The sequence below is a fragment of the Orbicella franksi genome, chromosome 2 (genome assembly GCF_964199315.1).
Source record: "Orbicella franksi chromosome 2, jaOrbFran1.1, whole genome shotgun sequence".
Taxonomy (NCBI): Eukaryota; Metazoa; Cnidaria; class Anthozoa; order Scleractinia; family Merulinidae; genus Orbicella; species Orbicella franksi.
The window spans coordinates 13070572-13092011 of NC_138146.1; the positions used below are offsets into that span (position 1 = coordinate 13070572).

Below are 21440 nucleotides of genomic sequence, written 5' to 3' on the forward strand. Positions count from 1 at the left end.
TTTGCTCATTACTTCCTCCTTCTATCATTTATCGACAAAAGACAAGAAGATGACATTTCTAACTATTGGGATTGAACTATATCGGATTTTAGAGAGTTAATTAACAAAAACAAAATGTTCTGGGTTTGATCTAATTAGCTGCCAGAGGAAACGTTTTATTCTTATGAATATTGGTTACGAAGGACATAAAAAAGGTTTTTTTTTCGTTCAGAATGGTTAATTTGAAAACGAGGGCTATACGGTATTGAATGAGTAATCCACCCATATTAAAAGTATGATAAACGGTAGCCTTTCTCAATAGCGAAGTATTTCGGTTGTCAGCAATCGAATCTGACAGTAAATGAGCATCTTTAGAGTAGAGTTAGCGAAGGTCTTACGCTTCCACTTTAAAATTGATTATACGCTTAATTGTATTCAAACATAATTTTAGTAATACTGTTGTTATATCCAGGAATTCACGTTAACGTCTGGAGTCCTCCCGCTCTCTCTCACAAAACCGCTGACAAGTTTGTTCGCCTTGACCGAGTCCTGATTGTCGGTACCAGTCCCAGTTTTGACTGCGTCAGTGACTCGGTTGTGCCTCGAAACTCCGCCATCACGAAGCCACTCCGCGCGCCGCGCTCAAAAGGAGGCGGCCATATTGGTTTTATGCTGACAACGTTTTCGTCATCAACTAGCCTGGCACCAAAGTCACCCTGGCACAGTGTAGAGAGTTATCCAGCAATACGAGGCGTTGTTGAACTTAACAACGTTGGATTCGCGCATTTTGGCACAAAGTGTGGTCACGACAGTGTGGCATTAACAACTAATCCTATGTCTCCAGATGCCTTCCATCCAGTCGAGACAAAAGCCATCTCTTTGTATAATGTCGATAACGACAAGTTATTTTATATAACACCATCAAATATCGGGTGGATAAACCCTTCTGACTGTATCGATATGGACTGTGATGGCGCCAAACACGTGCTCATTAAGGATCTGGATGGAACTCTCACTGGTGCTTCCGGCGGAAGTGTCATTTCCAAGGCTGAGTACGAGTGGAATGGAGATCCAAGGAGAGGCCTAAGTATGAGATTACTACAGAAATTGTCTTATCTGCCGTGACAGGGAAACAGTGCAAACTCAGCAATTCACACAACTCCAGCTAGTATTAGTAAAGCGATCTTTCAACATGTGATCAGGAGTTGTAGCTGGCACTGTCTTGTGTTGTTTTATCCTGTATCTGTATTTTTTTTGTGAACACATACTCAATAGAGTGGAATGGTTATGAAACTCGACAAAGTTCTTTGTCGTATGTTTTTGTTCTCTCTATTTTGGCCTTGACCGTGCACAAACACAATAGTTGTTTACCACTGACCGAGGAACTAACCAATAGAAATGTTTTGATTACGTAACTCATGCATAGTGTATGAACGAAAAACAAAAGATTGTGCACGGTCGTGGACCTTCCAACATAAACCTTGGCATTTTGTTTGCTCCTCTTATGTTTGCCGGGCTTCATAACCATTCCCCCCTATTAACTATGGTAAACACGTGCATTGTATTTAATTAACTTCGACTACTTCAACCGAAATGCTCCTCTTAAACTAACAAATGAAAAAGGAATTTATTAATTATCTAACAAGGTTAATATTTCCATTTTTCAGGCGATTACCGTATACCTAGAGGTTTCCTGACGTCATTAGATGGTTCACGTCTGAACGCCTCTGTCGTTGCACCGCATCACGGGATTGTGCGAGGAACGCGTGCGCAGAGCTTTTGCTCGTGGAATTCTGCATGGAATGCGTACAATTGTACCAGTTTGGGTAAGAAATGAATGCAGCAAGTATTATGGTGAAGTAGCCTTGGAACAAGTATCACTCACCTTGTAACCAATTTTTGTTGAAAAGTACTTAAATTCTCTTAAGATTATTTTCCTTTGACTAAAATTAAAATATATGGTATCCACTAACGCTGAAGTTCGACCTCACACTCACAGTTATTTTTTGTGTTTGAGGTAAATATATTCGAACTTCACAGTACATGAAGGTGAAAAGAACAGTAATTAGTGCGCAGAAAAAGTTCATACAAGTAAGAAAACAATTCTTGTTGACACCATCTCTTCTTTTCCTATAGACTATCACATGTTTGTCATCGAGAGTTTGGACGCTGACACAGAACTTCGTAGACTCTCTCCAGTTGCTTTGTCATCCAATGGCTATACCGATCTGCTGAATGGACCAATGGATCATGGCTGTTGCTTTGGATACGCGTGCATGGAGCGAATATCCACATTCTTCTCTATTGTGGCAACCCAAAACAACTATACTGTCTATTTCACAGGTGAACAGATTTACAATCATTGAATCTCCACCGGAATCTCTTGACGTAAAGTTTACTTTCATTCCAATAAAAAGGCAGACTCAAGGATCAATTTTTGCTTTAAAACGGAAGCAGTGGTTTAGTTTGCTCCTGTTTAGTTTAAACCTGTACACTTTAACAGTGTGCAAGAACAAATGTTCAGGCTTACCCTTGGGGTAAGCTTTAGCTATGATGTACTGGCCCGAAAATCATTTTCACTACGTAGTGTAATGTGAATTTCGTCAACATTTTCCCAACAAATATTACTTGTCCATCGGGTGACGAGCAGAATCCATTAGCCGACTAGACAATCCACTAGTCCGGGCTATCGGACAGGACTACCTTTGCACATTGTTTCGTCTACATCTTTTCGATAACATTTTTGTATAGCTGCTCATTGTTTGGCTGATTTTCCCTCTTCAGGCACCAATCCTCAAAGTCTCCGACTGACTTTGCTAAACGCAGACAGCTCTCAAGCCCTGCGCGTTGCCATTTGGTACACCACACCCCAACGGTTGGACGTATACCGCGCAGGTGTCTACATGTACCCGACTAATGCTAAACTCGATGAACAGAACTTCAGCTACAAAAAGAAAGACCCCAGTCTCCCGGATGACCAGTTTGAGCCTTCGCTTACAAGCAACAGCGGAGCTAACTACTACGATCGAGAAAGCCAACTGTTTTATGTAGTGGTTAAAGGAAATGTCGCTGTGGACATAAGAACTGCTCCTGTTGTACAAGTCAAACTTGGTAAGAATAGAATGAAAGCTGGAACTATCAAAAACCTCTGTATTCTCTTAATATTCCTTGATATGGCTCTCAAATTGTTTAATGCAAAGACTGAATTTTTTCTCTTAGGAAGCAAACCTGTTCATTTCAACGACTTTTTTGAAAAGAATTTAATCCAAAATCTGGCCTCTCTTCTTAATATCGACGAGTCCCGCATTCGGGTGGTCGAGATCGTAAATGCTGCCGGGAGCTCACGAAGACGTCGAAGAGAACCCGACGATAAGACGATGACCGTCACTATCGAGATCGGTGATCCGCCGCTGCCTAGCATTGCTTACACGCCAGAGGACAAGTTTGTCCCTGAAAATTCAAGGTTAGTGAGATACCCCACCTTATGTACGAACGTTTTCATTTCCAAGTTCGTAAGCAAAATATTTCCCAAGTATTTATGTGATGTCGCTCACATTACTTTTAAGGGAGTTGACGTCAAAATCAAAGGGATTTGATGGTTTTGGTTTTTCTTCAGACTTCTCTCTCAGTTGATTTTTGGGAATCAGGAATGGCATTTTGTAGTCATTTCAAATACCTGTTATTTACGAATTTTATTTCTCTCATAGTTTCACCACCGCTCCTCCAGTTACCATAACAACCACAGCCTTACCAACCCAGAACCCCACAGATCAGTACGTTGCTCTCCAGTCGTTAGCGTCGAAAGCTGTCGAGGTAGCCCAGACAGGTCGCATGGCTTCCTCACTCAAACTCGACATGGTATCGATTGAAGTCACGGATCCCGAACCTCCTCGAAAACTCCCGAAAGGATGGACACGAGCCACGCCCGCAGAGGGTAAAGACATAGAAATAAAGAAAGAGAGCGCGCGTGTTTACATATTCTGATTCAAACAGCCGTGAAAGTTTGGGAAATTTTGAACATTAGGATTTCAAAATCATTTTCGAATTCTCCAAAACTTTCCCAAGTTTTTAAGCTGTGCAAATAAGAATGAGTGACTATATCCCATTCCTTTTAGAAATTCAACAAAATTTTACAAGGCTTCTTCAATTGTTTTCTCAAGAAAGCAATGATGTTATGGAGTTATTGACTCGCTAACTGTTTTTTTAGCGGGACCAAAGAATGGTACATGGCGGTTTGATCAGGTGGTGTCCATGAGAGAAGGCAACAAGACCAATCCAGTTCATGATTACCTGATTCCTGTTCGACTGATTGTGATGCAAGAGCCTCAAGGAGCCAATGAAACTGTTCCCTTCCAAGTTCAACCAAAGCTTATGATGGTCGACAAGCTTAACCGCACTGTACGCACGCTGGGACATGGGTACCAGGGACAGTGGTACGTAGGTCTAAGTGTTTTGTCCTCATTGCTCATCTTTTTCATTTACAGACTTTCCCATTCTTATTTCCAATGAAAACGTATCTCTTTTGCATTGCAAACTAATGAATACATCGAGCTGAGTTTGATTTTATTCTGAACATTTGACAGGTATGTGACAGCGTTCATCAAGAATGGAAGTGGAGATCCTGATGCCTTGTTAGGCGGAAATATAACTGTACCTTTCTCTGATGGCTGGGCAAACTTTACCAACCTGAACATCAGCCACAATGGCACCGATTACGTCTTAGAATACAACATAACCTTCCCCTTTAAAGCAAACTTTACAGCTCTGTCAGAGCCGTTTGAGGTCAAGGAGCGAGTCTTGTACTTCACACTTGTTAGTCACCCACGTGATGTCAACGAAACTGTTCCTTTTGGTCAGCAGCCTTTGGTAGAAGTCCGCGACGCTGCTAACGGAGAAGTGGTGACGAATACTGGATGGAAGGGCAGGAAGTGGATTTGCAAGGCGTCTTTAGTGAATCCTCAGAACCATAAAGGTAAACTTTATGAACACATTTTAAGACAGAAATCACATGCAGGTAAACTCACTGGTGAGAATGTTTGACCTTAATAGAATCCACTGCATAGTCTGAGGTACTCTGTCTGATAACACCAATCTTTTGTAGCGAGTTGGTAATAGAATAACCACCATTTATAAGAGACAACGACGTGAAAAAGTTTTTTTTTTCATTTAATTTATGGAATTTATTCTTTTGTAAAAGTAGCCGTTTATCCACAGAAAGGGATAAATTCGATTTTCGTCTTGTTTCGTTTTGTTGTCCATTAACAGGAAAGCTGCACGGATTAGCCAGTGTAGAGTTTTCCGTCGGTATTGCGTCCTTCAGTGATCTCTCTATTGATCATGAAGATAAGAACTATATCCTTAACTTTGAAGCTTTCACTGTTGCACCATCTCGATACCAGTTCTCTATCAATGCTACTCCATTTGATGTGAAAGAGAGGGTCCTGGAACTGGTTATAACTCAACAACCAGGTAAGGCCTGTGCTAAAACGCTCTCTTCTCTTGTTATTTCAAGTACAGTTGCACCTCCACTAAAGGTCACCACTTAAAAGCAGCTAGGATTTCTTTTTCACTTTAACCTTAATGAAATATCACTCTACCGCCTGATCTCTTCAGCGGCCGGTTGATTCTGCCTCCGTTTGGACGTTGAGCAAGGTTTATTTCTAGTATTTCAAAAATGCTGTGCTTCTAAGGATGATTACACCCATTGCTCAGCTTATACCGGTTGTTCACATATATTCTTCTGATGTTTAATAAAGAGAGGCAGTTATCATAACTTAGTTTTATCTAATAATTCGGAGATTCGCTTTAACTGTTAAGTCACTGTTATTCTTAGCTGTGATCAACATTAAATGTGTCCGTTTTCCGCCTTTGGCAGTCAGGCGATACTTCTCGTGTCAGACTCCGTCGCTTGTCTTGTCGATTATGTTTCGCACTTCAAGGCAAGTCTTCATTGTGTACAATTGTAACTTCTTTCTCCCATTGGTTAACTGTATAGGTACATAGAGCCTTTGTGTCCTCTTACGTTAAAAACTTGTGTTTTTAAAAATCCTCCAGGTGACTGTAATGACACCGTTCTATGTGGTTCTCAACCTATCCTCGAAATCCGAGACACAGCTACGAACACTCTGGTTGGGAATTTAGGCTGGCGCAATAGAACCTGGACGATTCGAGCATCCATGGAACAGGGAGCTGGAAACGAGGTACTAATCGGCGAAACTCAATTCCAGATCCCAAGCTCTGGACGCGCGGAGATTTCAAACCTGAGTTTTTATGACGTTGCGTCAGGCTATCGAATGAAATTTAACGTGACTGTCACTCCGTACTCTCAAGCTTACTCGGGACTCTTTGCCATATCAAAAACTTTCGATGTAACACCACGGCAGTTCTATCTGAAGGTTGTCACGCAAGTGGCGAATGCGAATCAGTCAGTGGTATTTGGCACGCAACCTGTTGTGGAGGTACGCGACTTGGGGACAGGAAGAAAAGCCACGCCCCTGAAGTCTCCTTGGTGGGTGGCCGTGTCACTTTACTCTAATCCGAAGCTGGGACAGTCATTCCTAAATGGAACATTCAATGTTTCAGTAGTCAACGAGCGAGCTGTGTTTACAGACCTTCTTGTGACATTGTATGGGCTTGGTTATGTGTTGAAGTTTGAGTCAAGGTACGGCCACAGTGTACTGTCAGCTCCTTTTGAGGTAAGTGACTTTGGCTCAGTTCAAGCACCGTTCAGTCTTCTGCAGCAAGTACATTTTACAACAATACCTTGCGAACCTAACACAGCCTACTACGCAAGATATTTCTGCAGTACTTTTCCTTGCGTATGCTAGGTTTGTAGTTGTTTGAACGTTTGAGCGTCGTTGAGGCTTTTGTGCATTAATGGAGTAAACAGAGTATATGTACCAGTCGCCATCTTTTTCCTAGGCTACAGGGGGATTAATAGTTGACATCATGTGATTACAGTCGACGTTTATTTCTTGACCATGCTCACCTCAAATTCTTGTATACTTTATTGGTTAGAATGTTGATAAAAGACTCAGTTCTGATAATGAAACTTCAAGGCATTATGTTGATTATTTATCTCCCAAAGGCCGATTCGTCCTCGTTTATTCAGTTGTCTAATTAGAAACAACGCAAACACTTTCTTTTGTACAGGCTTATTCATCTACTTTGGTGGTGCTACTTCTGCTGTTGTTGTCACTGTTGTATTTGTAATCTAAGTAAATAGGGCTTCAAATGTGCTACTTAGAAAACGTCTGTATAGTTTTAAAGTTAGCGTAGTTTGTTTATTGTAACAAGCGTATCCTATTTTTCTCTTTTTTTGTTTAGGTCCATTACGTCAATGACTACTCTCCAGTCTTCACCAGTCGCAATTACAGTGCTACTATCAACGAAGGTGTAGCGATCGGTTATCAGGTCATCAACATCCATGCCACGGACAATGACACAGGAAGCCAGGGTGACGTCTTCTATGCACTGAACGGGGGAAACATCGGCAGCAGCTTCAACATCAACAGAACCTCCGGTGCCATCACCACCGCCGGCAAAGTAGACCGTGAAACAACCGCTGTATACAGCTTGATTGTAAAAGCTTTCGATGGAGCTGTTGAAGAAAAAGTTCGTTTCACCGAGGAGCACGTTATGGTGTATATTCTCGACCTTAATGACAATGCTCCAGAGTTTACCAACGATGGCCTCACTTCTTTCGTAAAGGAAACCGCTGACATCAATGACGTCATTCTTCGGGTGGACGCACTGGACCGTGACGCGGGAGAAAACGCTGTGTTGCGATTTTCAATCATATCCGGGAACAGTGATGGTTATTTTGACATCAACCCTGCTACAGGGGACATTTTTGTGAACAGATCGCTTGACCTGGAAGGATCAGCCCTACCTCTTCTAAACTACAGCTTAGGTAAAGTTAGATTTTAAAAATATATCAGAGCAAATTGACGTATTTACGAGTCAAGAAATGGCATTACAGTTTCTTTTTGTTAAATGCGCGTCACAGATGAGCAACGTTTGTCATTATCAGCAAAACAATGCATTTAATGGGCCAAGTGCTCAAAGATTATTTGCATTAAAAGTTTAATTTCAAATTTAACTCTTTTGGAAGGGAAGTACAATGAATCTTCTAATTTTGATATCCGTTGTTGTTAGAATTGTAGAAATGCTAAAATAATCGTATAATCTTGCCTAAAATGAAACATTGGATCTTTCTGTGCTTGGCTCTTTATGTCGAGGAACTCCTTGAAGAAAAGCGAGCCTCAAGTATCCAGAAATTATCATGTGAAAATGTTGAGCAAAAAGGACTCTTGAAGTTGTTATCCTTTGCCGCATTTATTACAAACCTTGAATTATAAGAATTGTCTCGTATGATTCTATGCCGTGCACATAGCCAGTTATGTTTTGATATATTAAAGGTTAACTTGTTTACCGGGTCAACCCTAGCTTATCTAATATACCAATGCCAATTGGTCAATTTCAGGTATTAACGTGACCGACCAAGGCTTACCCGCGCTGAGTAACTTCACTGTCGTTACAATAAGCATCTCGCCCGTCAATGAATTCTCGCCCCAGTTTACTCACAATCAATCGGTCTCGGTTATCGTGAAGGAAAATCAGCATCCTGGAAATGGTCTGGTGTTGTTTGACGTCAATGCTGCAGATAAAGATTTTGGAGAGCAAGGTATGTAAACTGGAAGATAGATATCAAGGTTAAAGAGAGATTTTTAATTAGCAATTACTAAACGGAAAACTTCTCGCCCACAAACCATACTGAAATAGAATATTTTTTCTAAGACCCTTCGAATATGATTTTTAAAAACGAGCTTTACAAACGATCAAAAACATGATTCAGTAAATACAAAAGGTTGCAGTCCAGTTCCACTTACACCTTTTTGTGTATTTTTGATCCTTAAGAGTTTTACTAACAACACAGACTTTAGAGCAGCGATCGCTTATGCTTCGCTTGGGGTCAATATTTTGATGTTCCACTCTTTGATTACACCTACCTCGGTAAAGAGTGTACAACCTTTTTGAGTCTGTGATAAGGATGGTAAGTTATGTTCAACTCAGTTACAGTTAAGGCGCAGTCAATTTCAACTATTCCTTTTTTCTGTAATCTGTCCTCAGGAAAAGTTCAGTATTCCATTTACGACGGTAACAATGACAGCAAATTCCAGGTGAACTCGTCTTCTGGTGTCGTCATGTTGATGTCATCACTGGATTATGAGGCCGCACCTCTCCGTACATTGATAATCCGTGCGTCGGACAGTGATCCTGGCGGTCATGCGCGCTACACTGATTTCTACCTGCACGTGCACGTTGATGATGTAAACGACAATGCTCCAAGGTTTGCTGGTAGTGTAGTCACTGTACTGGTGCCTGAGACTCTGTCAGTAGGTAAGGAAATTTTTTGGTTTGCTTGTTGACGCTTGACAATAATTCTAGTACTCTAAATAGGCACTACTAGTATTGTCGTATTTAGATGATGTTCGGTGTTCAAATATGCGTTTGGAAAATTTGCGTGTGGACACTGCGAAAATGACGAAGAAAGAAGAAGAAAAGAAGAAAAGAAAAGATTTGAGACAAACCTCAGTCAGAGCGCTCACAAGCTCACCGACAGTTCTTTTGTCAGGTTGTTGTCAGATAGATCATTTAATTTGTAATTTAAGATAATTTACATGTTACGATTTGTCAGCCCGATTAGTTGGCTCACTCAAACATGCTGGGGTTTGTCGGTCTGAATTCGTGGAGACATGATACCCACTGGTCTTCAAAAACGTTGTCGAGTAAGATGGCAACATAACAATTTGTTGCTTCTTCGATGAACCACCAAATATATTTTTAACAACGTAAGAAATGTTCCATTATATGTTTGTCTTATCCTCGTTTCTGAGTAGTAACGATTGTATTTTAATTCTTCCATGACAGGGAAAGCCGCTGCGAAGATCCAGGCCACTGATCAAGACTCGGGTGAAAACGGCCGTGTGACTTACGTCATCGTCTCGGGAAACTCGGACGGGTATTTCAGTCTGAACTCCAACACTGGTGAACTAACAACACTAAGGAGCCTCGATCTAGAGTCCGCTCAAGCCCCTTACCCAAACTTCACGCTTGTAGTAGTAGCAAGGGATCATGGGAGTCCTCAGTTGACTAGCAATGCAACATATGTGTTGATGATCAGCAGCGTGAATGAATTCTCGCCACAATTCACACGTCCCGGGTCTTCCTTACAGATTCCGGAAGATAATGCTGTGGGGGCCATGTTGCGTCACTTGACTGCCACAGATATGGACTTTGGTCCTGATGGATTGGTCACGTGAGTGTATTTTTTTTTTGTTTGTTTGTTTTTTTCATTTACAATTACTCAGCATTTTTTCGAGTTCAAATAAGTGTGAACAACAGTTTTAAGTTGAGGTTACCTCTTGACTTGCTATTCTTGGCTATGGAATTTTATCGTCTAGCCTGCTATTAATGAAGAGTTTAAACCGCACATAACGATGACAGAAACTCTTTTGATAGGCTACTTAGAAATCCTGATGGTAATTTTTTTCTCTTCTTCTCTTAGGGTCAAAATCTTCATACAACTGTTTTTTTGTTTGTTTGTTTGTTTCTTTTTCTTTTTCTTTTTCTTTTTCTGGTGGAAAAGGCAGAAGCTAAATGATAAATTAATCCTTTTTCATTTTACATTTCTACATCAGATACCAGATAGTTTCTGGAAACGAAGACAGACGTTTCCGTATTGAACCAACTTCCGGAAAAATATTCATTCACGCGCCACTGGATAGAGAGACGAAATCGACATACAGCCTGAAAGTAAAGGCTTTTGATAGGCCCTGTCAAGCAGCCAATCAGAGGTCATCTATTATCTTTGTGAATGTGACACTGACGGATGTTAATGATAACAAACCAGTCTTCAACAAAGGTTCTTATTACGCCGCTGTCATGGAGACTGCGAGCATCGGTGGTGACGTCATCACGGTGAAGGCAACTGATGCTGACGCAGGTTTGGGGATGCGTTTTTTTTTTCAATTTTTTTCAAAACGTTGGACAAATTTTAAGTCAGCGAACACTTTCGAAGACGAGCTTTCATGACGTGGTCACGCAACCACTTGGTGACTATGATGACGAGAGAGGTTGTATCAGCCCATGGGAGAAGTGAACAGACTTAAAAGCTGTAAGGACTAAATATCTGCCGCAATCTACTCCAATACTTTGCTAATGGAGGCAATGAATGGTTTGAAAACTGAACAGAAAATTTGAAAATTTATGACTTGTTTATGAAGTAAACAAAGCACAAGGCAAGGTTTGGGTTTATGATGTGTACTGTGTCACTTAAAATGCACAGAATAGCTCGTTTTAGTCCTTAATATCTCTACTATGTTATGTTACAGGAGTAAATGGCCAAGTTCAATACAAAATCAAGTCTGGCAACAATCATGAGTTCTTTGACATCGACACTGACACTGGGACAATACGAGTTAAAAACAGCCTCGATCTGGAATCACAAAAACACGTGGATGATTTACTGTACACTCTGACAGTTGAAGCATCGGATAGAGGTCAAGTATCACTTAGCAACGATGTGCTGGTTACCATAGAAATAAAGTGTGTGAACGAGTTCCCGCCAAAGCTACAACATTCCGAAAGTATTTACGTGAAAATCCCAGAAGACACTGCCATTGGCGCGAGAGTTGCAGATATCAATGCGACTGATAAAGACTTTGGCCTAGATGGAATACTCACTTATTCGATAATTAGTGGCAACGAAGACAATAAGTTCGATATCAACCCCAGCACCGGTATCATAACTGTTAAAAACGAGCTCGACTATGAAACTGTCGTGAGATACTCTCTTGTGATACGAGTAAGCGACAACGCTCCACCGGCTCAGCGGCTTTCCACTGTTGCCAAGGTAACAGTTCGGTTGACGAACGTGAATGACAGCGGAGGTGTGGATGTGTTGATAGAGGATGTCCTTAGCAGAATAACGCCGCCAGGGGATCCTGCTGATGTCGCAGGGCTACCAACGAGTAGCCCGATATCTGTGGTATTGCTGTATGAAAATGGTAAGTTACAGATTGGAACCAGGGGAGAACGGGCTAGGCTTATATAACTATGACAATAGAAACTTTCATTAGAAGTGAAGAAACAGAAACTATTGCGGAACTTTATCACCAGTTTAAGTGAACAAAAATAACGAATCGATGATTAATTAGATTGCTGAATTTTCCTCTGTTTTCTTCCGGATGAGAGCCAAGACCTGACGGTTACAACTGACGAATAATTCGGTATTGGAGTGTTAGGGTAACGTTCATTAATACTTTGGAAGTGGCAAGGCTATATGTGATACCGACTGGATAAACCGATACGGTGTACTTAACTTGAGACTAGGACAGAGAACAAACTTAAATGGAAGCTGATCTATATGTTTGTCAACAGGAAACAAAGTAAAGCTCTCCTCTGATGACAGCAGACTGACATTTGACGACAAGTCCGAATCACGTGGTCTTTTCACAGTTGTCCAAGCTGACGACAAGAAGATTATTAAAGCAAACAGCGCCGGATTGCTGGGTCAAGGTGTCCTCATTGTTCGTGTTCACAACGTTTACAATGTCCGCGTCACAGTAAATGTGGTGGGTTACTCTTCGCTACAGTTAACAGCTGTTCCTTATCCAGTCATTGAAGGATCGAATGCCACTTTGACGTCGTTGAAGCGTATAGGAAGTCTCCATGGAAACGTCCAGTTGGCTGCTCTCAAGCTATGCCTCGTTTTGACGGATAAGTCCACCACCGATGTTTCCACGATGACGTCGACATCATTTCGTGTCGTAAGCAATGACGTAGGAGTTAAAGTTTCCATGGATTCTATTCCTAAGAACGTGCTGTTTATAGACAGGACGAGCACAAGCGGGTACATGAGCTTTCGTGGGCAGTTCTCCGGTAAAGAGTCGGGGAATCTTGTTCTCGAAGTTTCAACGGAAGTAATAACAGTTAATGAAATCCTTGCCGTGGAAATAATCGGGCTCAGGAATCAAACTCTTTTGGGTCCAGTGTTGTCCACGCAGGCCCAGGTTCAAGTAGACTTTGTTATGAATGATAGCTCTGTGCTTAGAGTGCAAAATTTCTCCGCAATCTCTGGACTTGTAGCATTTAAAATCAGTCACGAAAAAGCAGCTTCGGTTGACCGCGTGACGGGGGTTGTTATGCTGCTGTCAGACTATCATGACTTGGTGACCGTGACAGTCACTCCGTTTCAGGGTCTTGGAAAACCAAAGCATGTGCAATTGTATTGTAACACAGTCCCACCAGTGGGTGGTGTTGACATTGGACAGGAGTACGGCCCAGCAGTACCAGCATTAATAGCTAACCAGAGAGTTACCATTCCTTTACGCGTGAATCCTGGCAAATCAAAACTTCTTGCCTTTGATTTGAAGATTTTGTACGATGATCGCCAAGTTCGGTTTGTTGAACTGAAAAGAAGCAGTGCCTACTCCCACACTAAAGGACAACTGCATTTAGCTGATGTGACAAATCCCGATGATGCAAGTCCGCATGTTGCTGACCTGGTTTTCGATTCATTAGTCGACGGCGTGCTTAGCATCCAAGCCTCGGTGAACATGTTAATTGACAAAAGGCTGGGATTCATTGGGAACTTTGCACCAGCTGTGACGTCATGCAATGCGCTACCGCTGGGCGATGCTAACGCGGATTGTGTGTTCGATATCCGGGACGCTGCTTTCACAATGGCATATAGTCTAGCACAGGAAAAGAACTTCGTCGGTGAATTTGAGCAAACGATGTCAAAAAGCACGACTGATACAATGGTAAGTATCTTATATTAGTAAAAAAAAAATGTCAGAAGATGTGAAAAGAAAGTACTTTAGAAGCTTAGATAGCATATAGGAAAGTCCGGGGTCTACTGACATACATATAACAGTTTATTTTGATTCGAATTCGTTTATGTTTTTTTTGATCCAAAATAGCAGCCAGGAAGGTGTTATTCGATTGTATACATGTGTCTATGAATTTTAAGACTCTCTGTGTCCCTTAGTTCTCTTAGAGGCACCATGATAAAATTAGAAATAGTTAACAAGCATTTTCTTTTTGCTCAAATCCTTTTGTTTTCTTTCTTTTTTTTCTTAAAGCAACAAATTATGGACTTCAATCTCAATGGAGTCGTAGAACGAAATGACGCCTATCTGCTAGCTCGTGCGAATATGGACATGGTGCGATTCGTTCGTTCCCTTCACGTGAACTTCCCTGATCACCAGAATAAATCAACAGATTGCGCACTTGAAGTAACAGCCAAGCTAAGCACAAGAGATGGAAAGATGGAAACAGATTCAAACACGAAAGTGTACTTCGAATTTGCCAGCAGGGAGAAGGTCTTGAGCTTGCAACTTATGGGCACCTCATTCGACTCCGGAGAGCTGATAACAACGTACGATAACCTGAACGAATTATTTGGAGGCATCGTGAAGGCGGAGAGTCGAGACGAAAGTTTTCATGTGATGGCTAAAAACTCCAAGATAGAAATTTCAAACATGGGTTTGTCAATGATTCAAGTTACCCAGGATGCTCTGCGCCAGGCAGTAGTGACTCCGCTGTTCAAGTTCTCGCGCGTTCCAATGTTCTCTACAACACTCCAAGTCCAGTTGTCACCAAATGCTGATATGGTGATAAGGAGTGGCCATTCATCTCAGTTGACGGTCAACGTTACAGAGTCCTATGCAACATGTCAAGATCCACCTGATACGAAGAACGTCATGTTTGTCTTTGAAAACGATTTTACCGAAGTCGAAGGCAACGAAGACTCTTTTGCAAAAACTATTATTACGGACTTAACGGCGAGATTCCCATGGGCGAAGATTGGTAACATGAGATTTGCACGCGGAAGCATACTGGTTTATTTTGACATCACAACCCAGACATCCCGGATGGACAAAACTCTCGTTGCATTATGGGATATGTTGAAGTCAGGGTATACTGTGCGTGTCAACAGCAATGAGTATCAAGCGCAAAAAGTCATGCGCGTAGACGGGGAGGATTATCACGGCAATGATACGCTGTCCATCGCCGGTGACGACCAATCCGCATTTCCAACAGCTGCGGTCATCGCTGTATGCGTGGTGGTTACTGTTGTTGTTATTGTTGCAGTGGCCTGCTTCTGCGTGAGGAAACGGATCAAGTCAAGAAAAGACAGATTTTCGTGGAAGAACTCGAATAAAATCAATATTATCGATTCGCGTTCAACCTCGCGCATGAGCAGTGAGGCAGCAGATACCGAGATGGTCCTGATTGGTGGATTCTCCAATGACAGCTTCGATTACTCTGATAGCGAAGCGTCTATATCGCCGAGATCGTCTTCCCGAAACTCACTCGCACAGATTGACAATTTTTCAAAACGAAAGTTAAGAAAAGTTCAGTCTGCCTCTTCACAGGTGTCTGTGGAGGCGTGGTCCGAAAGGGGTTCTCCTGCGCTTGTAAGACGTATTTCTACTCCCCAAGTCCCAGTCTCTTCTCTTGCATCAAGTGCGATGCTAAAAGCAACGGCACCTGCTGGAAAACTGCTGACCAACAAGCAGAAAAATGACAGCAAGCTTTTGACGGGGGTAAACTCCTCAACGGAAGGATCGCCGCTGGATTTGAGCCCACGAACGCCAAAGCGAGGCAAGTCGCCGCAGAAAAGATTGCCAGCTCAAAACAGCTTGTGCAATGTCAACAGTGATTCTTCGGACGAAGATTTCGCCAAAAGAGGGTCGTTATCTTCGACGACTGGTGAGCATTCTCCCAGCAAGAAATCACTGACACCACAAATCAGTGGCTCGAAGTTGCTCGACCGAAGCCCGGAGCATTTTGTCATTGAGAAAGCTGTATTGCACAAGAGACTGAGGCCACAAAAATCACGTAAGTTGTTTGAACGTTTGGAACTTACACACACTATCATGGAGGGGGAATGGATATTATCTGGTGGTTTAAAGGTGCTTTTCTTTCCTTCTGAAAGATTTCTTTTAAAAGTACCGGTGGAGTAAATTCTCTTATATCTTGGAAAATAGTGTTTTGGAGAAGTAGGTCTTAAAGTCAAATTCTTTTATTTCAGCTTATATTAGAAGGGGGAAGGCCTTTCCTTTTTCGTGTAACATTGTTAGAGACACTTAATTGGTTTTATGTAACTTCTGCTCCTTGGACAAACGTGTTTTTATTTGTAGCGAAAATAGATATTGAATTCTTTTTGTCAGTGACTGATGAACAATGTATAACCTATGTTAGCAATCCAAGCACAGGGATAGGTGCTTTGGCTTAGCCACTCCACAGGATTTTTCACGCCTTTTTGACAATTTTCTTATGGGTCGCGTTTTGATCCGACTGGTCAAAATTTAACGCGTCTTGTGCTGTTGGATCTCCCGCCGAGAAATGTTGCCACACCAATCACTTCTTCTACATCGAGCTGTGATTGGTTAGATTAAATGGTTTAGAATCGCTACAAAGTCTTAAGAAAAAAACTTAAACTTTACCGAATGGATTACTCTTTAGTGGGTGTACATTGTTCGCCATATTGGATTGTGCTGTTTACCAACTTGTAAGGAAGAACCTTCCATCATTATTTATTTGTCACAAATTTGTACTATTAATTTACAGCAGAAGCTGGGTCACGCGGTTCCAGTCTTTCAAGTTCAGGCCACAGTACACCCAGAGAGATTGTCACCTCGCTTCCCCCAGGATTCATTGGGAACAGCTACGAGCGAAACGATATCACAGTAGAGGGTACAGCAATTATTGATTAACAATATCTGTAGCTATGTTTTTCAACTTTTTTATGCCCGTTTCTTTAAAATAGCTTGCTCTTGGTTTTCAACTGGGAAACAATGGAAAATCCTTAGAAAGATATAAAAATATAAATCGAACTCTCTGTTGGTGAATGGTAACGATGTGTATCGCACCATCTTATTTCAGTCTTTGTTCCAAAAATAAATTGAACGTTTTTTTCTTTTTTTCAACAGAGGAATCCTATACAGTAAGGCTTCCTGTAAACGTTCTCAACACTGCAACTGGAGGAGAAGGAAGAAAGCCGTTCACAAAGATCGGTTTCGTCGAATTTTCTAGCGATGCTACTCTGAGTGAGATCCGAGCTAAACTCAAGAGAGAATTTTCAGCCGTTTTACACGGCAGGGTTTTCTTGTTCCAGGACTCCATGATGGCTGATGTTGAACCTTCCAGTGAGGAAACAACCAAAAGCATGTACAACTTGTCGGTGATCATTAGACTTGTCAACAACCAAGGTTAGAACTGTACGAAGTGCGAGTGAATGATACGGTTAAGGTCACAGCTAATTTCAGCTTACAATGGTGAAAAAAGAGATTGCCAAATACTGTGTAGTCGATGATGTCTTAAGGTCATTCCACAGTATTGCATTGCGCATCCCTATTGCGCATAATTTCACACGTGATTAGCGCGCGCGCATTAGAAAATGGCGGCTTTTTCTTTACAGCTGGACCTCGCCATAGAGGTAAATCGTCATTTTCTCGCAAACGAGTATGGTGACCTATCATTTTTTTCTGGTGTTTTGAATTGAGTAATAAATTTCTGTGTAAAATAAATATGGAGCAATTCTCAGTGTAGAACAAAAAACAATCGTCGGAAACGTGAATTTCGCAAGCAATCGTGACTACAATCATGGTGCTATTATATGGATTTATTGGGTATAAACAAGGTGCTGTTGCTCCTAAACGAACATGGGGACCCCTCATTTTTATTTCAAAATTTAAGTTCCTATAATATAAACAATCAATAGGCAAAGTTTCTCAAAAATCTCAGTGTAGGTTCTATTTCAGTGGAATGACCTTAATAGAGGGTTTGTTAAAAGAACACCTTTTGCCAGACAGACACTTACCTTGGCATGAAGAAATTATGAGTATTGCTGATCTCTCGCTGGATGGGATGCTAGTTCCTGTGCATGGAGCTTGGATGTGTCCAGTCGCTTGCTCTGAGTGGGTGGCAGTTAACATGTTGGTGGTTGCGGGAGGCGTGACAACGAGATTAATTTGGCGTAACAGTGACATCATTGACCTGGGTTATTTAAAATTAAATTTACACTAGGACCAAAGAGATCTCTTTTTCTTCTACAGAAGCAGCCCAGCTGTTCTGTCCGTGTGGCGCTGTGGCTCATTTCCAGTGCTCTGCTTGCTGCAAACGTGGTTACTGTGGCCGTGATTGCCAATCGAAGGACTGGCGCCACCATAAGAACACATGTGAATCTGAACAGGTTTCCAGTGTTTAACTAGCAACCGCGGGAATACCACGATAACTTTAACCTCTATAGTTTCACTTTAGCATTCTAAAAGCTATTCTTTAGAAACACCGACTATTTTTAATGTTTTTGAAAAGTTTCATTTTGTGTGAAAATTACCTACGTTTTCAAGTTGCATTCTTTCATCGGTTTTTAAAATTCATCAAAAAATAGTGTGTGAAAATGGCTTCCAAAGCCGTTATTATAGTTCGTGTTTTATAGTCGTGTGTGTGTTCGACGATTTAGAGAAGTTTACATTGAAATATCGAGCATTCATGCAGGTTCATAAGTGCAAGGTCTATACGAGATTCCATAGTTCGGATCAAGACCGACCATGGTGACTGGTTATCACATGGAGTCACACAATAAACATGCGTCTTTGCCCACTCTCCCCCCTCTCCCCCTTCTTGACTTAAGTGCACTACGCTATCCGAGTTTTGATACAAAGTGTGTGGAGACGTTTTAAATACCAAGAGTATTTATGTAGAATCTACTGTAGTGGCAAGAATTGTACGAAATATCAACAATAAAATACTCTCAGAGAACACAAGCGTAATGCGTTTAACTATAGGGTGGAAAGTTAATAATCTTGGTATCCAATTTATTCCGGTTTCTGTTGAATCATTTTAAAAGCCAGTTCTCAAACTTATTAGTAATTCGTCAACTTAAGACAAAGGAAATCACATCCGTGAAGGAGGTTTGGGTACCCGGTCTTAATTAGCATAGATTGGACGATTTTGTTTCTCCGTTTACTCCTTAGTGTTTGTTTCAATTGAGGAGATATATCAAACACTCGAGACAGTGTTTCATCGGTTATCTAAACACCTCGAATTTCTTCAATACTGCCCTGCGTGTCTTATTTTTAACTGTCTTCTCGGTGTTTGGATATCCCGATGAAGCAGTCTCTCGTGTTTGATATATTACTTCTATTGTCGAATTTCCCTGGAGCATGGGCATCCAAGATGACCCTTCACACAACCCAGAGAACATCAAATGTTTCACAACTGATCATAGTCTCCTTTTCGCTCTTCTGTTTGCCATTTGCAATATAAACTGCAAAAGACAAACTTCATAAAGATGGCTTGGAAGTGGCAAGTTGTACTCAACAAGTTTCTCCCTTTCAGCCCAGACAGAGAGTAAGCAAACACCTTCTCTCTGACCCTTTGATTCCAAAAAACGCTGGCCCCAGGATTACTTGCCCTTTCTTACACATTCGGAAATCAAATGGACAAGGCAGCGCCGCTGGAGCATGCGGTAAGGGCAGGCCGTAACGACGAAATATACGAGCAAGTAACAGAACACACGGGAAGCACAGAAGAACGCAGTGTGGAAGGAACCAATTGGGATTCCACAACGGGAAAACTGGCACACCTCATAGGTGCGCGGATAAGGGAAAGCACAACAGTATGCAGGACCGTGGAAATTACTGAAAATCTAAGGTGGAACTTTGCTAATTTTCTCTTTTTAAACCATGTCGGTATGTTAGACTTTGGTTCAGTAGTAAAAATGCTCGGATGGGGGTGGAGGGGGGGGGGGGGGGGAACGTCCGCCTCCAGAATGGGACCCTAGTCCGTTGGGGAAGCCATAGTCCCATTGGAACACTAAGCCGGAACTACTGGGCCTTCTGAGTTCTCAGATCCCCAGGATCCGAAAAGATCAATTCTTTCCCTTTCCCTCAACTTATTATTTAGTTTCTGTTCATATGACATGTCAGCACGTCAGGCAGGAAGAACACATTTCATCTGTTCTCTCTCTCTTCTGCAGAGGATCAAAGGGTTTGTTTGTGTAGGAAGAATCGACTGAGCGATGAGTTGACTGAGTTTGTGCCTGTGGTCACCTTGCACAGCAGATTCCTACAAGTATCTGAATCTCCGTGTAGGAGAGCAGGGCGTCTGTATACTATACAGTCAACAAATAAACACTTTTTTCCTCTGATAATTTTTAATGGTGTATCACTAGTACTAAACTAAGTGACACAGCACTACCAAAAATATATTTTCTTGGACTGGAAAATACAAATCAGAAACTCTTTGAGTGTTCCTATAAAGTTATTCCAATAATTGCACTTGACCCCTGACTGTACAGGCGCATCCATGAAGTTCAATTCACACAGTCTTTGCAGTTTGAGTTATTGACCAGGCATCAGGTCTACAAACATGAATAGTTTCCTCAAGCAAACTTGAATCATGTTGCACACTCCAAGCTACTTCTACTGCTAATGAACAATCACAGTTGACAATCACACTTGTGTTGTTAAGGGTCGTAATGTCTCCCATGCAAAAATAAGTGTTTGTTTGACTTTGTAGTAATTGATAAGTTCCCCAGAAAAATGCATTGAATCTTCTTCTCAACACTGATGTACACTATTTTGTACACTTCCTATATCCTTGACACTTGGTTTGTAACGAAACGATAGTCTGTCAACCAACTTGCAGAAATCTTTCTTGACTTTGATTTAAGCCAGCTGCTGCACTGTGTAGTGTCTCAATGAAGGATGGAAGATCTAGAAGTAAACAAAATAACATGGATGCACTTTACTTACAAGTGAAATGCATGAGCATCACATTACCTTCAATGACTTGACTCTTAAACTACTGTATACAAGGTCCCAAATTGCGCTTTCCTGGTCGCCAATGCGACTAAAAATTTTGCACTGGCGACCAGAATTTCGCAGCTGGTCGCCAGCGGGCGATTAACTATTTCAAGCCACGATAATTACACAAACTTAGATTTTCAGCCAAATCGATTAAAATAAAATTCAAGGACGCCCGCCAATTGGTCACTTACTTTTTACCTTTCCGCTGCTTTTGAAGTATAAAACCGATTTTCCCGTTATTATAACTCTACCACAAGGTTCCACAGCTACGATCAGTGCGAAGCTTCGCCGCCATGTTTTTCCAGCGGTTTCCCATAACATACGTATTGCGGGCGCAGAAGGCCACGTGCGTTCTTTCGCCATGAATATTTATTCAGGCGATGTGGTGTCCAAAGACTGATGTCCTGAACTCTTTCCGTAATTTAATACAAAGTGGAGACGGAACATCCGCGAAAAAATTAGTGGAAAATTGCGATATTCAACATGGCGATCCATCGATCGTCTTGACACAACGCGAAAGGAAAGATCGTTTTGCACATAGAGCAAAGAACCAAACGGCAGTTTTCAGTCGGG

The 21440-nt window shown here is 41.6% G+C and overlaps 2 protein-coding genes across 3 annotated transcripts in view; one reads left to right on the forward strand and one right to left on the reverse strand.

Annotated features, from left to right (window-relative positions):
* The window catches only part of LOC145478039 (fibrocystin-L-like), a 47283-nt gene extending 27539 nt beyond the window's left edge, over positions 1 to 19744 (forward strand). The window contains exons 38-58 of one of the 2 annotated variants that reach the window (XM_081455926.1): positions 452 to 1066; positions 1647 to 1805; positions 2116 to 2322; positions 2764 to 3090; positions 3199 to 3442; positions 3687 to 3913; positions 4187 to 4412; positions 4563 to 4951; positions 5245 to 5448; positions 6034 to 6674; positions 7306 to 7891; positions 8465 to 8665; positions 9112 to 9381; positions 9913 to 10300; positions 10683 to 10987; positions 11376 to 12050; positions 12424 to 13808; positions 14130 to 15891; positions 16624 to 16749; positions 16986 to 17264; positions 18111 to 19744. In XM_081455926.1, coding sequence (XP_081312052.1) covers positions 452 to 1066; positions 1647 to 1805; positions 2116 to 2322; positions 2764 to 3090; positions 3199 to 3442; positions 3687 to 3913; positions 4187 to 4412; positions 4563 to 4951; positions 5245 to 5448; positions 6034 to 6674; positions 7306 to 7891; positions 8465 to 8665; positions 9112 to 9381; positions 9913 to 10300; positions 10683 to 10987; positions 11376 to 12050; positions 12424 to 13808; positions 14130 to 15891; positions 16624 to 16749; positions 16986 to 17264; positions 18111 to 18262 — 9368 coding nt within the window. In that variant the 3' untranslated portion in view covers positions 18263 to 19744. Of the gene's footprint in view, positions 1 to 451; positions 1067 to 1646; positions 1806 to 2115; positions 2323 to 2763; positions 3443 to 3686; positions 3914 to 4186; positions 4413 to 4562; positions 4952 to 5244; positions 5449 to 6033; positions 6675 to 7305; positions 7892 to 8464; positions 8666 to 9111; positions 9382 to 9912; positions 10301 to 10682; positions 10988 to 11375; positions 12051 to 12423; positions 13809 to 14129; positions 15892 to 16623; positions 16750 to 16985; positions 17265 to 18110 lie in introns of both variants that reach the window. The other variant, XM_081455925.1, reaches the window with a different exon arrangement.
* Positions 19745 to 19819: 75 nt separating this feature from the next.
* LOC145478054 (stAR-related lipid transfer protein 7, mitochondrial-like) overlaps positions 19820 to 21440 on the reverse strand; it is an 11851-nt gene continuing 10230 nt past the window's right edge. The window contains exon 9 of the mRNA XM_081455951.1: positions 19820 to 20774. Coding sequence (XP_081312077.1) covers positions 20692 to 20774 — 83 coding nt within the window. The 3' untranslated portion in view covers positions 19820 to 20691. The remainder of the gene's footprint in view (positions 20775 to 21440) is intronic.